Source organism: Delphinapterus leucas, chromosome 8, assembly GCF_059928025.1.
Source record: "Delphinapterus leucas isolate spDelLeu-1000000601 "Yukka" chromosome 8, BTC_Dleu_Yukka2, whole genome shotgun sequence".
Lineage (NCBI taxonomy): Eukaryota > Metazoa > Chordata > Mammalia > Artiodactyla > Monodontidae > Delphinapterus > Delphinapterus leucas.
In genome coordinates, this window is record NC_143136.1 from 94,442,774 (window position 1) to 94,462,347 (window position 19,574).

Here is a 19,574-nt window from a genome sequence, read left to right on the forward strand (position 1 = left end):
GTTAATAGAAACTATAAGAAGTAACTTTAAATAATCATACATTCTCTATTATTGAATAGCTACATTAATATTTTAGTCCCTAAAAGCCAACATGTAGGATAAAACCTGTCATTAATAAAATCAGATATATTTAATTTGGACCTTAAACTTGATCCAAATCAAACTGAATTAATACAGTCTGGTAGTCATTCAGTAGTTAACAGTTCCTGATAAAGCAACTCACTTACATAGGAGTGCTAGAAAAAGGATTTCAAAGGCCCAGAAGGCTAGCTTCTGTTTTAAGATGTCAGAACATTTAAAAATGGTGTTTTCAAACAAGGTCTATTGAAACACTGGTGATGAACAAGCTGCCTGTAAACCAGTATTACGCTTTAGGAAAATAAAAATAATTTCAAAATGACACTCATGAAAGCATGGTAAAATAAATCTTTATGTGTCAGAGAATAGTAGTAGCATACACGCATTAATAAAGGAACACTTCCATAAAAAGAGTAATTACTGGTCTAGAGATAAATCCAGAGGTTTTTCTATTCCCTTACTTGCCGACAATTTAAGAGAATTATATATCTCTGGTCTTAAATACACCCAAACTATGAAGGTGATATGATATACCCTCTACATATATCACAGGTTTGCTGTGAGGATAAACAAAATGTGAAACACTTAAAAAGTACCTTTGAATCAAAGCTTTACATGACGCAGAATGACAATGAAATTCATGAACATTAACATGAAATATGTTTCTGTCAGATCACTTCCTGGTATTACATTCCTAAGTCGTAATAGTAATAAGCAGCATTGGAAGGCAACACTAATCGAATTGTATTTTTATTAAATCTAAATAATGAAAAGGTTTCAAAACCCAAAACACCCAATTTTTACATACATCACATTTAGTATCCAGCAGTGGCTCTAGGGGATGAAGACAAGCATGTGCTACTTTGATAACATGTTCAAGTTTTCGAGCCTGTTCTTCTACTTTTGCAGCCAAAAATAATGCAGTAGGTGATATTATCTGTGGAAAAGATAAAATTTGGTGATTTAAAAACAAATAAATTTTGGAAACACTTTCTACTTTCTAAGGGAGGGGGCATGCAAAAAAGGAATGCCATATTAAAAGTATGAACTGAAGTTGGGCTATGATGAGATTAAATTTTTTAAAAGTTATTCATTAGATAGAACTAGTTACCTCAGTCTATAAAATCTGTTTTACTTGTTTTGCAAGTAGAATTCTAAAAGGAAAAAGACTTACACTTTAGCTAAAAGAGAGTTTAAATATTAACGCACATTGTGGAGGTAAAGGAAAAAACTCAAGCAAAATAATGAAGCCAAAGCTTTAAAAAAAAAAAGAAAGAAAGAAAGAAAGGAAAAAGAAAAAAAAGAAAAGTGGGTAAAGTATACCCAGATTTTCCCTCTTTTGAGGCAGTCACCACTTACTAGGATTCTTTTATTCAATGCTTCATTTTGTGGCTAAGAGCTATACAATCTTGCTTAAGAGAGAAAAAGAACAAGAATCTACAAGGCAAAATAAGAGGATTCTGAACATGAAACTGCTCCCTAATATCTCTATTACTTCAATATAGCAATATTAAAAGTAGCTAAAAAACCAGGGAATATAAACATGTAAGACAAACCAATAGAGTAGAAACCTTTCTAACTGGAGATGAAAAAAAATTAACTTTTTTTTTTTTTTTTAGCTTTAGTAAGTTATGTTCTTGGGATAGAAGCGTAAGAACATTGCACTATAAAGATACTGACTAAGAGAACACCAATTTTGAGCAAATATTTATCCAAAGACTTAGCAGTAAACCAAATAATTGCTGACTCAGAAAACTGGCATAATTTAAGTTCAAATAACATTCTAGGAATATATACAAAAAATGTGTCATGAAAAGATAATTTCTAAACGTCAAGATTCAGGTACATTATTTTTTCAAGAGATGAATATCTGAGTCTAACTGCATCTGAGGGGTTATCAATCACTATAGAGAAACAATGCCAAAAGAAGGAGGGGAGGAGAGAGGGGGGCATAAATCAAGCTACATGATTTGGGTAGTTAACATAAGGAGAAAATTTTATACAGGGAAGATGGATCTTTCTTCTGATAGCTTTTAAGACAACTTATAAATATCATTCTTGAGATATAAAATTTAATCACTGGATTTTGGATCTGAAAGGGGCCTTCTCTAGTCCAACTGCATTTGCAGATGAGTCAATGGAGTAAAAATGACTTCACGAAGTTCTCTTCCTGTGTACAAATCTTTAAAACATACCTAAAATTAAGTGAGTTTGGCTACAAACAACCAGCAATAATGTTACCTTAAATAGACTGAATAATTCCATCTTGGACTTTCAATTTATTTCAGTCTCTTAAAATTACAACAGGAAATGGTTTAAAAAACTGAGAATGCTCAGAAAAGCAACTTATTCTTAGTTTTCATAGATACAGACTAAACTGTTATTCTTTACAACAGATTTAATTAAGCAATACCAAAATTAGTCAATATTCTTGAGATACCAGTTATATGGCAGTCATCCAGGGCAGGGGGGTCCCTGAGATGTAGAAAGTGTAAGATAACTGAGAGTGGACAATTATGTTCTATTTGTTCTGTCATTCTGTCTACATACTGAAAATTTCTTACCACTGCTACCTAGTCTGTTTGATTAATTCCTTTTCTATTTAACAGCTTGCCTCAAAAGATCACACCCACCCAAGGTAAAATTCCCGAGTAAGAGTGAATTGCTCTTCTTTATTCAATAGCAAATGGTGTATTCCTCTATCATTGTACTTACACTGTACTCTAACTTGGGGTTTATTAATTTTGTCTGCCCTACCAGTCTAGAAGCAGCTTGAACACAGAGACTAAATTATTCATTCGTTATCCAGCATTGTGAGCTGCTGTTCAAAATGCTTGCTTAATGAATGACATGTGGATAATCCACATATTAATATAAAGGCACCAATATTAAGTTCAGAGTATTCCAAATGTCAAAACAAAAAATCTAAGAGCCAATGCCAAGGTAAGAAATGCAAGAAACACTCAATAAAATGAAGATACTCTCAGTTTCCCACAATCTCTCATTTATTATCTCGTTCATGTCTAAGAGGGAAATGGCTAAGTCAACCTTCAAATGCTAGAACTCTTTGTCAAACAGTGAAGCAATACAGGCTCAAATGAAAAGTCAAATTAGACTGAACTTAATATTTAAACTGTCTTCCTAACACCAGATAATCCAGAATTTCTCTTACTTGCCTAAAGGGCACTTCTAAAAGTCTCCAATGAGTTTTTCTTGGTAAAATCTCTTAGGACTCCCAGTCACAGCTCCATCCTCTTCAGACTTTTTGTAAACCTCAATATCAAGAAGCACTTTCAAACCACATAGCTCTTCTCCTTAGAAGACAGTCTCAATGGACACAAAATATGCATGCTAGTGAATGATTCTAAAATTCTACAAAAAAGTTTTAAAAATTAAGTATTCAAGGAGCTAAGCAATGATCTTCAGGATAGGTTCCTGGTTTATTTACCCACACTCCTCACAGAAGTCTTTCTGTTCTCCCTCTAAATAGGGCTCAATTCTCATCCTCCTCCAGTGCAACTAATACCCAACACTCTTCCAAAGTTCCTGGTGAAATCCACTACCTCCATTCACATTTCCTCCTCTACTGCCTGCAAACATCTTACTCCATCAGGGCTGTAAAAACAAAACAAAACAAAACACCTTTTTAGATACTTTGTGAATATCCATGCGAGGCTTTAATTTTAAGGATGACTAAGGAAGGTAATCAAACTAGGTACCACTGCTTTTTGTATGAAAAGCTGACTTTGTTGTTTAGCTTATTAAAACAAAAATAACTCAAAAACCTTTAAGTAACGACAATACTTCTAGTTGGTCGGTGGCTTTTAAAGGTGAGCATACTTCTGAAGACAACAAACATTCATTAGCAAACTTGGTTCAAAGTAAAAGAATTCACACCAATATTGGAGTAGACATCTGGTTGGTTCAAATGACCAATTACAAACTGAGATTCAGTTCACTGGGGACAGGGACCATGCACTATTCATCTTTTGTGTTCTGGTACTGAGTTTAATAAACTTTCTCAAGTTACTGTAACTAAAGAGAAGAAAAACTGATCTTTAAATAGTGTCCACAGTTTGTCACTCTAGCAGATGTACAACTATTTCAAGGGTATATTACATTCTCAAAACAAGACAAATTTCTACAGAAATATACCATACAAATGATGGAGAGGGGGAGGTAGAGGTGATGAAGCCAGCTGTAGCACAGTAGTCAGACTGCCTCAGTGGAATCCTGGCTCTGTTATCTGACTAGCCTAGGCAAATTACTTATTCTCTTTGTGGCTCAGTTTCCGCATCTGTAAAATGGGAGAAATAGTATCTGCTTATTAAGTTGTGGTAAGGATTAAATGAATCAATATATGTAAAGCACTTAGAATAGTGCCCCACTGTAATATGACTCAAATATTATTGTTACTATGCTGCAAAATGAAACAACAGTTGTGTATTTTTAGGGTTGATCTTAAATTTAAAAAGTGATTTAACATGCTCATCAAAATTCCCTTCTTTCTCGCTCACCTTCTTTCTTCCACGGTTAAACTCAATTCTTTAAAGGGTTCATTGTAGTCCTAACTAATAAGCAGATTGAAACACTGAAATGATGACACCTGACTTTACTTCAATGATTACACTTGTACTCCTCTCTTCCCTTCTCCCTCCAGCTGTTTTTACATTCTTCTCTTATTCTATTCCTTTGTATGTTTCCATTCCTACCTCTTGATCTGACTCCCTTCCTTCTCCATCTTTCTCCTCCTGCCCATTCCTGGCCGCTGTCTCCCCCTTCTGCTCATGATGCCCTCACTGCTGACATTCTTCACTCTCCATTGCTGCCTTCAACCTTGATAGTTGGAGGCAAGGTCAGTTTGCAATAACAAAAAGCTTGGGTGATTTCTAAGTCACTGAAAATGGCTACATCAAAATCAGTTTCAAATAAATCATTCTGGTCTTTATTCTTTTAGTAGCTAATTTTCTGCATACACTTTGTGTATACATTTTAAGAACTAGCCATAGCTGTTTTCTTACTCTTCAACTTTAAATCTGCTAATGCAAAAAAGCCCTAACAGAAGCAAAGACCTCCAAGTCTGCTTTCTATTTGCTAATACATCATCAACAAGCTTTTTCTAATCTTTTCTTAGGTTTCATCTTTAGGTCTTACAGGCTGGTGAGGCCATTTCTGCCTTGTCCCTTAATTGCCCCAACACTTCCTGTCCTCTAAGAATAGGAGTAACTATTTTCTCTGCCTTGAAGACGCTTCATTAATAAATATCCAGCTAGTTCTAGATACCACAGTCTGAATCTGGAACTCACTTGCCTATGGCTATAGTTACGGAAAAGTGGTAATGGTTTAACTTCAGCAAAGACTCACAGAAAGAGGATCCCAGAACAGGAAAAGTAAAGTAAAAACTTAGATATGAAGAAAAACAGCCCCCCAACAAAGAAGAAAACGAAATAGGTCAAAATGTCTGTTTGTTACTAAGAAAGATCGCCAAGCTTCAACAAATTAAACCAAAATTCCAGTACAATGTTAAAAAGGGGTTTAAACCCTTAATTTTACTGCACTGAGAAGACTGGCATTTCAGTGTTACAGAAAATGTCATTAACTCACTCTGGCATTTTGGCTGTTTTCCTACCCATATAATTATGTGTGAGTGTAATACTGTCAACGTAAGAAATTTTATGTTGAGAATTTAAACAAATCTTCAGGTTGGATGTTATTTGGAACATCTAGTTACATTTTAAAAAGAGCTGGCTTAATAAAGACTGAAAAAATACTAGTATTCAGTATTGCTGAAAAATAGTACTGATGAAGAGAACAGGGCTTGATTTCCAAAGTAATTACATTATATTTAAATACATTTAATATGCTTAACACAATTTGGCATTTTAAAATTTATTTATTGAGGAGTACCTCATCATTATGAATTTGTTACAAAAATGAAAAAAATCAATTTATAGTTTAAAACACCCTTAGCATTTCAAATGTTGGTGTTCAACTCTCCCTTACATATTCAGCTCCTACCAGCCCATAATAAACAATCATAGTACTGTGAAATAAGAACATTAACATTGCATATGTATTCTATCATACCACATAAACCTTAAAAAAACCACTTTTCTTCAGATGGCTAAACAAACAAAAACTAATATTATAGAAGAATTAATACTGTGAAGATGGCCTGATTCTCCAAATTGATCTACAGATTCACACAATCCCTGTCAAATCCCAGCTTCTTTTTTGCAGAAACTGACCAGCTGATCCTAAAATTCATATGGAAATGCAAGGGACAGAGAATAACCAAAACAACCTTGAAAAAGAAGAACAAAGTTGGAAAGACTCATACTTCCTGAATTCAAAACTTACAAGCTACAGTAATCAAGACTATGTGGTACTGCATAAAGACATATAGGTTGTGGAATAGAACAAAGAGTTCAGAAATAAACATTATATTTATGGTCAACTGATTTTTCAACAAGAGTGTCAAGATAATTCAATAAACAGTCTTTTCACCTAATAGTGCTGGGACAACCATATAATCACATGCAAAAAAATGAAGTCCATCCCTCCCTCTTTAACACCACAAACCAAAAGTAACTGAAAATGGATCACAGGACAAAATGTAAGAGCTAAAGCTATTTTAAAAAACTCCTATAAGAATACAGCAATAAATCTTCATAACTTTGGATCAGGCAATGCTTTCTTAGATATACCAAAGCACAAGTGACAAAAGAAAAATATTAATAAATTGGATACATGTGCTACAAATGACACCATCAAGAATGTGAAAAAGACAAGCAATGGAATGGAAGAAAATACTCCCAAATTATTTTTCTGATAAGTGATTATTACCCAGAATATATAAAGACGTCCTACAACTTAGATTTTTTTTCAATAAATACATACTACAGTGCCTTAGCAACTGCAGTGGGTTGAATCCACAGATGTAGAACCTTGTATACAGACGGCAGGGCAACGGTAAAGTTCTATGCATATTTCCTAGTGTGTGGGGGTGGGGTCCCTAAACCCTGTACTGTTCAAGGCTTAAGCATATACAAATAGCCAACACACACGTGAAAAGATGCTCTAGACCATTAATCACTACGGAAATGCAAATCAAAACCACGAGATACTACTGTACACTCACTAGGATAACCATAATTTTGAAAAAAGCCAGTTTAAGTGTTGGCAAAGATGTGGAGAAAGTGGAACCATTTAACGTTGTTTATGGGAAGGTAAAATGGTATGAATACTCTGGAAAACCATTTGGCAGTTTCACAAAATGTCTTTAAAAAGGCTATCCAAGGGACTTCCCACTCACAATGCAGGGGGCCCGGGTTCAATCCCTAGTCAGGGAACTAGATCCCGCATGCATGTTGCAACTGAGTGTCCACATGCAAAAACTAAGAAGTCCACATGCCTCAACTAAAAGATCCCTCACGCCACAAGGAAGATCCCATGTGCCACAACTAAGACCCGGTGCCGCCAAAATAAATAAATAAATATTTAAAAAAAAAGCTACCTAAGATTATTGAGGTCTAGGTTTACCATACAATCTAGCAATTCCACTCCCAGGTATATACTCAAGAGAAAACAAAACCTTAACTCCACACAAAACCTTGCACACGAATGTTCACACCAGCATTATTCACAATAGCAAAAAATTTGAAACAACCTAGATGTCCACAAACTGATAAATGGACGAATAAAATGAGATATCCACACAATGAATGGAATGTTACTCAGCAGTAAAAAGGAATGAAGTGCTAATATATGCTACACCATGGGCGAATCTTGGAAACATTATGCTAAGTGTAATACCACATATTGCATAATTCCATTTATATGCAATGTCCAGAATAGGCAAATCTACAGAGACAGAATGGTTGTCCAGGATTGGGAGGGGGGGAGAAAAATCAGCGAACTGCTAATAGGCATGAGGTTTCTTTTTGGGGTGATGAAAGTACTATATACTTAGATTGTGATAATGGCTGCATAACTCTATAAATATACCCACTGAATTACACATTCTAAACTGGTGAATTTAAGGTATATTTTCATCACCCGCAAAAGAAACCCTATGCCCATTAGTTCACATCACATCTATTTCCTTAAATATGACATACACGGAGTACTTAACATGCCAGCTTTACAACTAGGACCACAACTTATATTTAAGTATAAAATATTAAGTTAATGCCCCAAAATGCTGTGGGGTGGTAAGGATGTTTCTATCACTTTCCTCATTCCCTAGAATGTGTACACATGTTTATAGTAGAATGTATAGTGATATAGTCTGATTTTCACTTTAAAAAATTACTGTAAACAGCTTTATGTACTAAAAATATCTTTGTTATGCCTTCAAAATCAGTTTATAAATTACATAAAGTCAGTCTTCATACAGAGACCTTTGTGTGCCTTGGCTAATGCAAACACTCTTTGCATATTTGTTAACATAAAAATCTGCTCTATTCTATAGACCAGGCTCAGTTTAGAATTACTACATCACCAAATTGTATAAAATACTTTCTTAGTTCTGGGACAAATAAGCTAAAGCCATCAAAGAAGCATATGAACTAACAAGACTAGCAGACACAAGTATGTGTGTGTGCACGAAAAAAAGCATGAATTATATGAATATTTTACAATCATTTAATTTTGAGGGTAAAAAGCTGCTTCATGAAGACTTTATAAAGACTTGTATAAGATATGGTCAATACATTCCATCAGTCAACATATGTAACTAGACATATAGAGCACCATGTTTCAAAATAACCTTAAAGCTTTTTTTAAAAACTTTGAGCTCTTTTCAGAATCAATCTGAAAAAAAAATCTAACAAGAATATCACATGCTTTCATATGTTTATCAAACGCTCTCTGATGGATCTTCTGCCTTGCTTACTCAAATCTCCACAGAAAATCAGAGTAACAAGATAGCAAAACCAAGAGCCTATGGATGCTTATAACCAAACCACTTAACAAGGAAATCCCAATATACAAATGGGAGAGGAGAAAACAGGCTACTGTAACCACAATACCTACAGTATCAGCATCTATGCAATAAGGAAAGGGAAGTAATGGGGCATGTGCTGGACTTGATAACAGAAGAAACTCAAAGTAGCCAACAGGCACCCACTGGAAACCATGGCAGGTCAATTTGATAACAGCAGCTAAACCTGCGAAAAATTTTGTCAAGTCCAATTAAGTGGATGAATGCATGAGGCCTAGAATAAGCCTTAAAGCGTTGAAGCTAACTTCTATGAACTTTTGAAACTGATCTCCCAAGGCTCTCTTCCAGGACTCCACATTGAAGAAAAACTTCTGGGAACAAAAAGCAAAATTGGCAGGATAGGTACAAGGCAAAGCAGAGATAAAAATGAGGTAGGGGAACACAGCCAGGAAGCCCCAGAAAGCAACCTGCTACATTTCTGAATATCACACAAAATAACAGTGAAGTTAGAAAAGCTCCTCTGAAACACATCTACTTAAAACTCAGGAAAACTAATCTCTGAAAAAAGTGAGTATCACAAAAAGTATTTAGGTCTTACAAAGATACTATAAGAAAAAAATTAGAAGAGTTGTCCCTAAGCAACAAAAATCACACTACAAAGAACTGCTTAAAAAAAAAGTCAACAAATGGTACTGAGAAAACAATATCCGCATGCAAAAATCAGACCCTTACCTTACACCATATATAAAAATTAGCTCACTATGGACCAAAGACTTAAATGTAAGAACTAAAACTATAAAACTTAGAAGAATACGGGAAATAATTTTGGATTATAATTTTGGATTTGGCAATTATTTCTTTTTTTTTTCCCCGCAGTACGCGGGCCTCTCACTGTTGTGGCCTCTCCTGTTGCAGAGCACAGGCTCCGGACGCACAGGCCCAGCGGCCACGGCTCACGGGCCAAGCCACTCCACGGCATGTGGGATCTTCCCAGGCCAGGGCACAAACCCATGTCCCCTGCATCGGCAGGCGGACTCTCAACCACTGCGCCACCAGGGAAGCCCAGCAATGATTTCTTGGATATGACACCAAAAGCACAGGCAACAGGCTTCCCTGGTGCTGATGCAGGGGACATGGGTTCGTGGCCCGGTCTGGGAAGATCCCACATGCCGTGGAGCGGCTGGGCCCGTGAGCCGTGGCCGCTGGGCCTGTGCTCTGCAACAGGAGAGGCCACAACAGTGAGAGGCCCGCGTACTGCGGGGAAAAAAAAAAAGAAAGCACAGGCAACAGAAGAAAAAATTTGGACTTCATCAAAATTAAAACCTTTTGTGCACTAAAATATATATTATATATATATATATATACACACATATATATGAAGTTGGCCTACAGAATGGGAGAAAATACTTGCAAATCATGTATATGATAAGGGATCAATATCCAGAGTATATGAAGAACTCATATAACTTAACAACAAAACACTCAACTAAAATATGGACAAAGGACTTGAGTAGACATTTCTCCAAAGAAGATAAATGACCAATAATCACATGAAAAGATGCTCAACACCAGTAGTCATCAGAGAATCTCAAATCAAAACTACAATGAAATACCACTTCACACCTGTTAGGATGGTTATTATCAGAAAACCAGAAGAGTAAGTGTTGGTGGGGCTTCCCTGGTGGCACAGTGGTCAAGAATCCGCCTGCAAATGCAGGGGACTTGGGTTCGAGCCCTGGTCTGGGAAGATCCCACATGCTGCGGAACAACTAAGCCCGTGCGCCACAACTACTGAGCCTGCACTCTAGAGTCCACACGCCCAGAGCCCGTGCTCTGCAACAAGAGAAGCCACCGCAATGAAGAGGAGCCACTTTCCGCAACCAGAGAAAAGCCTGTGCACAGCAACAAAGACCCAATGCAGCCAAAAACACCAAAAAAAAGAGTGTTGGTGAGGATGTGAAATTGGCATCTGTGTGTATTACTAGTTGGAATATGAGATGGTGCTATTGCTATGGAAAACAGTACGGCAGTTCCTCAAAAAATTAAACCCAGAATTATAATGTGATCCAGTAAATCCATTTCTGGGTATACACCCTGAAATACTGAAAGCAAGGAATTGAGCAATTTGTATATTCATGTTTATAGCAGCTATCCATCTGTCCATTAACAAATTAAAATGGATGAACAACTGTAGTATAAACATACAATGGAATATTACTCAGCTTTAGAAAGAAAGGAAATTCTGACACATGCTACAACAAACATGAATCTTGAAGACATCAGGTAAAGTGGAATAAGGTAGACATAAAAGTTCAAATATTTTAAGATTCCACTTACAGGAGGTACCAAGAATAGTGAAATTCATAGCAAAGTAGAATGGTGGTTGCTGGGGGTGGGGAGAAAGGGGAAATGTGAAGTTTGATTACTAAATAGACTTTCAGTTTGTGAAGATAAAACGTTCTGGATATGGATGGATGGTGGGGATGGGTGCACACAATGTGAATGTACTTAATGTCACTGAACTGTACACTTAAAAATGGTTTAAATGTTACATTTTATGTTATATTTTACCACAATTAAAAACACCAAAAAATTTAACAAACCAACACACCTCCAAACTAACAGACATTAAAAAAATGATTCAGATGGTGAATTTGCACCTACAAGACAGTGGAGGAGTAAGACATGGAGATCACCTTCCTCCCCACAAATACATCAAAACTACATCTACATATGGAGCAAGCTACAGAACACCTACTGAATGCTGGCAGAAGACCTCAGACCTCTCAAAAGGCAAGAAACTCCCCACGTACCTGGGTAGGGCAAAAGAAAAAACAGAGACAAAAGGATAGGGACGGGACCTGCACCACTGGGAGGGAGCTGTGAAGGAGGAAAGGTTTCCACACACTAGGAAGCCCCTTCGCGGGCAGAGACTGCGGGTGGTGGAGCAGGGAGCTTCGGGGCCACGGAGGAGAGCACAGCAACAGGGGTGCAGAGGGCAAAGCGGAGAGATCCCCGCACAGAGGATCGGTGCTGACCAGCGCTCACCAGCCCAAGAGGCTTGTCTGCTCACCCGCCGGGGCGGGCGGGGGCTCGGAGCTGAGGCTCAGGCTTCAGAGGTCAGATCCCAGGGACAGGACTGGGGTTGGCTGCGTGAACACAGCCTGAAGGGGGCTAGTGTGCCACAGCTAGCTGGGAGGGAGTCCGGGAAAAAGTCTGGAGCTGCTGAAGAAGCAAAAGACCACTGTTTCCAGGTGCGCGAGGAGAGGGGATTCAGAGCACCGCCTAAATGAGCTCCAGAGACAGGCATGAGCCACGGCTATCAGCACGGACACCAGAGATGAGCATGAGACCCTAAGGCTGCCGCTGCAGTCACCAAGAAGCCTGTGTGCGAGCACAGGTCACTGTCCACACCGCCCCTCCCGGGAGCCTGTGCAGCCCGCCACTGCCAGGGTCCCGTGATCCAGGGACAACTTCCCTGGGAGAACACACGGTGCGCCTAAGGCGGGTGCAACGTCCTGCTGGCCTCTGCTGCCGCAGGCTCGCCCTGCATCCATACGCCTCCCCACCCCAGGGCCTGAGTGAGCCCCTGAATCAGCCAATCCTTTAACCTTGTCCTGTCTGGGTGGGGAACAGACGCCCTCAGGCAACCTACACGTAAAGGTGGGTCCAAACCCAAAGCTGAACCCCAAGAGCTGTACAACATAGAAGAGAAAGGGAAATTTCTCCAGACAGCCTCAGAAGCAGCGGATTAAATCTCCACAATCAACTTGATGTACCTGCATCTGTGGAATACCTAAATAGACAACAAATCATCCCAAAATTGAGGTGGTGGACTTTGGGAGCAGCTATAGACTTGGGGTTTGCTTTCTGCATCTAATTTATTTCTGGTTTTATGTTTATCTTAGTTTAGTATTTAGAGCTTATTATGACTGGTAGATTTGCTTATTGATTTGGTTGCTCTCTTCCTTTTTTAATTTTTTATATATATATATTTTTTCCTTTTTCTCTTTTTGTGTGTATGTGTATGCTTCTTTGTGTGATTTCTGTCTGTATAGCTTTGCTTTTGCCATTTGTCCTAGGGTTCTGACTGTCCGTTTTTTGTTTTTGTTTTTTAGTATAGATTTTAGCACTTGTTATCATTGGAAGATCTGTTTTTTTGGTTTGGTTGCACTCTTCTTTCCTTCTTTTTAAAATTACTTTTATTATTTTTAATAATTAATTTTAACACCTTTATTTTATTTATTTCCTTTCTTTCTTTTTTCTCCCTTTTCTTCTGAGCTGGGTGGCTGACAGGGTCTTGGTGCTCTGGGCAGGTGTCAGGCCTGTGTCTCTGAGGTGGGAGACGCAAGTTCAGGACACTGGTCCACCAGAGACCTCCCGACCCCACATAATATCAAACTGCGAAAGCTCTCCCACAGATCTCCATCTCAAAGCCAAGACCCAGCTCACTCAACGACCAGCAAGCTACAGTTCTGGACACGCTATGCCAAACAACTAGCAACACAGGAACACAAATACACCCATTAGCAGAGAGGCTGCCTAAAATCATAAGGTCACAGACACCCCAAAACACACCACCAGATGCTGTCCTGCCCATCAGAAAGACAAGATCCAACCTCATCCACCAGAACACAGGCACTAGTCCCCTCCACCAGGAAGCCTACACAACCCACTGAACCAACCTTACCCACTGGAAGGAGACACCAAAAACAATGGAAACTACGAACCCGCAGCCTGCGAAATGGAGACCCCAAACACAGCAAGTTAGGCAAAATGAGAAGAAAGAGAAATACACAGTGGATGAAAGAGCAGGGTAAAAACCCACCAGGCCTAACAAATGAAGAGGAAATAGGCAGTCTACCTGAAAAAGAATTCAGAGTAATGACAGTAAAGATGATCCAAAATCTTGGAAACAGAAGGAAGAAAATACAAGAAATGTTTAATAAGGACCTAGAAGAACTAAAGAGCAAACCAACAGTGATGAACACCACAATAACTGAAGTTAAAAATTCTTTAGAAGGAATCAATAGCAGAATAACTGAGGGAGAAGAACGGATACATGACCTGGAAGATAAAATAGTGGAAATAACTACTGCAAAGCAGAATAAAGAAAAAAGAATGAAAAGAATTGAGGACAATCTCAGAGACCTCTGGAACAACATTAAATGCAACAACATTCAAATTACAGGGATCCCAGAAGAAGAAGAGAAAAAAAAAAAGAACTGAAAAAATATTTGAAGAGATTACAGTTGAAAACTTCCCTAATATGGGAAAGGAAATAGTCAATCAAGTCCAGGAAGCACAGAGAGTCCCATACAGGATAAATCCAAGGAGAAACACGCCAAGACACACATTAATCAAACTATCAAAAATTAAATACAAAGAAAAAATATTAAAAGCAGCAAGGGAAAAATAACATACAAGGGAATCCCCAGAAGGTTAACAGCTCATCTTTCAGCAGAAACTCTGCAAGCCAGAAGGGAGTGGCAGGACATATTTAAAGTGATGAAAGGGAAAAACCTACAACCAGATTACTCTACCCAGAGAGGATCTCATTCAGATTGGATGCAGAAACTAAAACCTTTACAGACAAGCAAAAGCTAAGAGAATTCTGCACCACCAAACCAGCTCTACAACAAATGCTAAAGGAACTTCTCTAAGCAGGAAACACAAGAGGAGGAAAAGACTTACAATAACAAACCCAAAACAGTTAAGAGAATGGTAATAGGAACATACATATCAATAACTACCTTAAATATAAATGGATTAAATGCTCCAACCAAAAGACACAGACTGGCTGAATGGATACGAAAACAACACCCATATATATGCTGTCTACAAGAGACCCACTTCAGACCTAGGGACACATGCAGACAGAAAGTGAGGGAATGGAAAAAGATATGCCATGCAAATGGAAATCAAAAGAAAGCTGGAGTAGCAATTCTCAAATCAGACAAAACAGACTCTAAGATAAAGACTATTACAAGAGACAAAGACGCACCCTACATAATGATCAAGGGATCAATCCAAGAAAAAGATATAACAACTGTAAATATTTATGCACCCAACATAGGAGCACCTCAATACATAAGGCAAATGCTAACAGCCATAAAAGGGGAAATCGACAGTAACACAATCATAGTAGGGGACTTTAACACCCCACCTTCACCAATGGACAGATCATCCAAAATGAAAATAAATAAGGAAACAAACTTTAAATGATACGTTAAACAAGATGGACTTAATTGATATTTATAGGACATTCCATCCAAAAACAGAAGATTACACTTTCTTCTCAAGTGCTCATGGAACACTGTCCAGGATAAATCATATCTTGGGTCACAAACCAAGCCTTGGTAAATGTAAGAAAACTGAAATCATATCAAGTATCTTTTCTAACCACAATGCTATGAGACTAGATATCAATTACAGGAAAATATCTGTAAAAAATACAAATACATGGAGGCTAAACAATACATTACTTAACCAAGAGATCACAGAAGAAATCAAAAAGGAAACCAAAAAATACCTAGAAACGAATGACAATGAAAACACGATGACCCAAAACCTATGGGATGCATCAAAAGCAGTTCTAAGAGGGAAGTTTATAGCAATACAATCCTACCACAAGAAACAAGAAAAATTTCAAATAAACAACCTACACCTAAAGCAATCAGAGAAAGAAGAACAAAAAACCACCAAAGTTAGCAGAAGGAAAGGAAGCATAAGATCAGATCAGAAATAAATGAAAAAGAAATGAAGGAAATGATAGCAAAGATCAGTAAAACTAAAAACTAAAATTAGTAAACCATTAGCCAGACTCATCAAGAAAAAAGGAAGACTCAAATCAACAGAATTAGAAATGAAAAAGGAGAAGTAACAACTGACACTGCAGAAATACAAAGGATCATGAGAGATTACTACAAGCAAGTGTATGCCAATAAAATGGACAAACTGGGAGAAATGGACATTCTTAGAAAAGCACAACCTTCTGAGACTGAACCAGGAAGAAACAGAAAATATAAACAGACCGATCACAAGCACTGAAATTGAAACTGTGATTAAAAATCTTCCAACAAACAAAAGCCCAGGACCAGATGGCTTCACAGGTGAATTCAAACATTTAGAGAAGAGCTAACACCTATCCTTCTTAAACTCTTCCAAAACATACCAGAGGGAGGAACACTCCCAAACTCATTCTACAAGGCCACCATCACCCTGATACCAAAAGCAGACAAAGATGTCACAAAGAAAGAAAACTACAGGCCAGTATCACTGATGAACATAGATGCAAAAATCCTCAACAAAATACTAGCACACAGAATCCAACAGCACATTAAACGGATCATACACCATGATCAAGTGGGGTTCATTCCAGGAATGCAAGGATTCTTCAATATTTTCAATATATGCAAATCAATCAACGTGATACACCATATTAACAAACTGAAGGAGAAAAACCATATGATCATCTCAATAGACGCAGAAAAAGCTTTCGACAAAATTCAACACCCATGTATGATAAAAACCCTCCAGAAAGTAGGCATAGAGGGAACTTACCTCAACATAATAAAGGCCATATATGACAAACCCACAGCCAACATCGTTCTCAATGGTGAAAAACTGAAAGCACTTCCACGAAGATCAGGAACAAGACAACGTTGCCCACTCTCACCACTCTTATTCAACATTATTTTGGAAGTTTTAGCCATAGCAATCAGAGAAGAAAAAGAAATAAAAGGAATCCAAATTGGAAAAGAAGAAGTAAAACTGTCACTGTTTGCAGATGACATGATACTATACATAGAGAATCCTAAAAATGCTACGAGAAAACTACTAGAGCTAATCAATGAATTTGTAAAGTAGCAGGATACAAAATTAAAGCACAGAAATCTTTTGCATTCCTATACATTAATGATGAAAAATCTGAAAGAGAAATTAAAGGAACACTCCCATTTACCACTGCAACAAAAAAAATAAAATACCTAGGAATAAACCTACTTAAGGAGACAAAAGACCTGTATGCAGAAAACTATATAAGACACTGATGAAAGAAAGTAAAGATGACACAAACAGATGGAGAGATGTATTGTGCTCATGGATTGGAACAATTAACATTGTTAAAAAGACCATACTACTCAAGGCAATCTACAGATTCAGTGCAATCCCTATCAAACTACCAATGGCATTTTTCACAGCACTAGAACAAAAAACTTCACTATTTATAGGGAAACACAAAAGACCCCGAATAGCCAAAGCAATGCTGAGAAAGAAAAATGGAGCTGGAGGAATCAGGCTCCCTGACTTCAGACTATACTACAAAGCTACAGTAATCAAGAAAGTATGGTACTGGCACAAAAACAGAAATATAGATCAATGGAACAAGATAGAAAGCCCAGAGATAAACCCACACACATATGGTCACCTTATCTTTGATAAAGGAGGCTAGAATATTCAATGGAGAAAAGACAGCCTCTTCAGTAAGTGGTGCTGGGAAAAGTGGACAGGTACATGTAAAAGAAAGAAATTAGAACACTCCCTAACACCATACACAAAAATAAACTCAAAATGCATTAAAGACCTAAATGTAAGGCCGGACACTATCAAACTCTTAGAGGAAAACATAGGCAGAACACTCTGTGACATAAATCACAGCAAGATCCTTTTTGACCCACCTCCTAGAGAAATGGAAATAAAAACAAAAATAAACAAATGGGAGCTAATGAACCTTAAAACTTTTGCACAGCAAAGGAAAACAAAAACATGATGAAAAGACAACGCTCAGAATGGGAGAAAATATTTGCAAACAAAGCTACTGACAAAATATACAAGAAGCTCATGCAGCTTAATATCAAAAAAATAAACAATCCAATCCAAAAATGGGCAGAAGACCTAAACAAACATTTCTCCAAAGAAGATATACAGATTGCCAACAAATACATGAAAGGATGCTGAACATCACTAATCATTAGAGAAATGCAAATCAAAACTACCGTGAAGTATCACCTCACACCAGTCAGAATGGTCATCATCAAAAAATCTACAAACACGGGCTTCCCTGTGGCACAGTGGTTGAGAATCTGCCTGCTAATGCAGGGGACACGGGTTCGAGCCCTGGTCTGGGAGGAACCCACATGCCACGGAGCAACTAGGCCCATGAGCCACAACTACTGAGCCTGCGCGTCTGGAGCCTGTGCTCCACAACAAGAGAGGCCCGCGCACCGCGATGAACAGTGGCCCCCGCTTGCCACAACTAGAGAAAGCCCTCGCACAGAAACAAAGACCCAACACAGCAAAAATAAATAAATTAATAAACTCCTACCCCCAACATCTTAAAAAAAAAAATCTACAAACAATAAATGCTGGAGATGGTGTGGAGAACAGGGAACCCTCTTGCACTGTTGGTAGGAATGTAAATTGATACAGCCACTATGGAGAACGGTATGGAGGTTCCTTAAAAAACTAGAACTACCATACGACCCAGTAATCCCACTACTGGGCATATACCCTGAGAAAACCAAAATTCAAAAAGTCATGTACCACAATGTTCATTGCAGCTCTACTTACAATAGCCAGGACATGGAAGCAACCTGTGTGTCCATTGACAGATGAGTGGATAAAGAAAATGTGGCATATATATATACAATGGAATATTACTGAGCCATAGATAGAAACGAAACTGAGTTATCTGTAGTGAGGTGGATGGACCTAGAGTCTTTCATACAGAGTGAAGTAAGTCAGAAAGAGAAAAACAAATACCGTATGCTAACACATATATATGGAATCCCCCACATACAAAAAAAATGGTTCTGAAGAACATAGGGGCAGGACAGGAATAAAGATGCAGACGTAGAGAATGGACTTGACACGGGGTGGGGGAAGGGTAAGCTGGGATGAAGTGAGAGAGTGGCATGGACATATATACACTACCAGATGTAAAGTAGATAGCTAGTGGGAATCAGCCGCACAGCACAGGGAAATCAGCTAGGTGCTTTGTGTCCACCTGAAGGGGTGGGATAGGGAGGGAGGGAGACGCAAGACGGAGGAAATATGTGGATGTATGTATATGTATAGCTGATTCACTGTTATACAGCAGAAACTAACACAGCATTGTAAAGCAATTATACTCCAATAAAGATGTTGAAAATAAAAGAAAAAAAAAGATTCATAACACAAAACCTAAGTAAAAAAGATATGAAATCACACATTCAAAGAGCACATCACACACCTGAGCATATCAACCCAGAACCACCTAGATTTTTAAAGAAAAAAAATCCTTTGACCACTTAGGCAAAAATAAATATAAGAAAGTTAGATCACCACCCAAACTGCCAGCAATGCTTTATACAAGGAAAAAAGAAAAAAGCAATTGTTACATATTTAAGATACTTAAGAAAAGAAAGCACAAGCCAAAAATTTTATATCCAGCAAAACTGACCTTGGATATAAAGGGCACAAACAATTATCAACATCCAAGGATTCAGACAATATTGTTTCCATGATCTTCAAGATAACTTTAAACAATCAAAATGACTACAGAGACTTCAAC

At 37.9% G+C, this 19,574-nt stretch overlaps 1 protein-coding gene across 15 annotated transcripts in view; it reads right to left on the bottom strand.

The window, feature by feature from the left end:
- The window catches only part of CCNT2 (cyclin T2), a 48,969-nt gene that overhangs the window by 18,790 nt on the left and 10,605 nt on the right, over nucleotides 1–19,574 (bottom strand). For 7 of the 15 annotated variants that reach the window (XR_002643991.3, XM_089916883.1, XM_022569580.3 and 4 more), the window contains one exon: nucleotides 887–1,015. Coding sequence is in view for 9 of the 15 variants with exons in the window: in XM_089916883.1 (XP_089773009.1) it covers nucleotides 887–1,015 (129 nt within the window). In the remaining 6 variants the exon portion in view is untranslated. Of the gene's footprint in view, nucleotides 1–886; nucleotides 10,118–19,574 lie in introns of those variants that run through there. The other 8 variants (XM_089916875.1, XM_089916876.1, XM_089916877.1 and 5 more) reach the window with 8 other exon arrangements.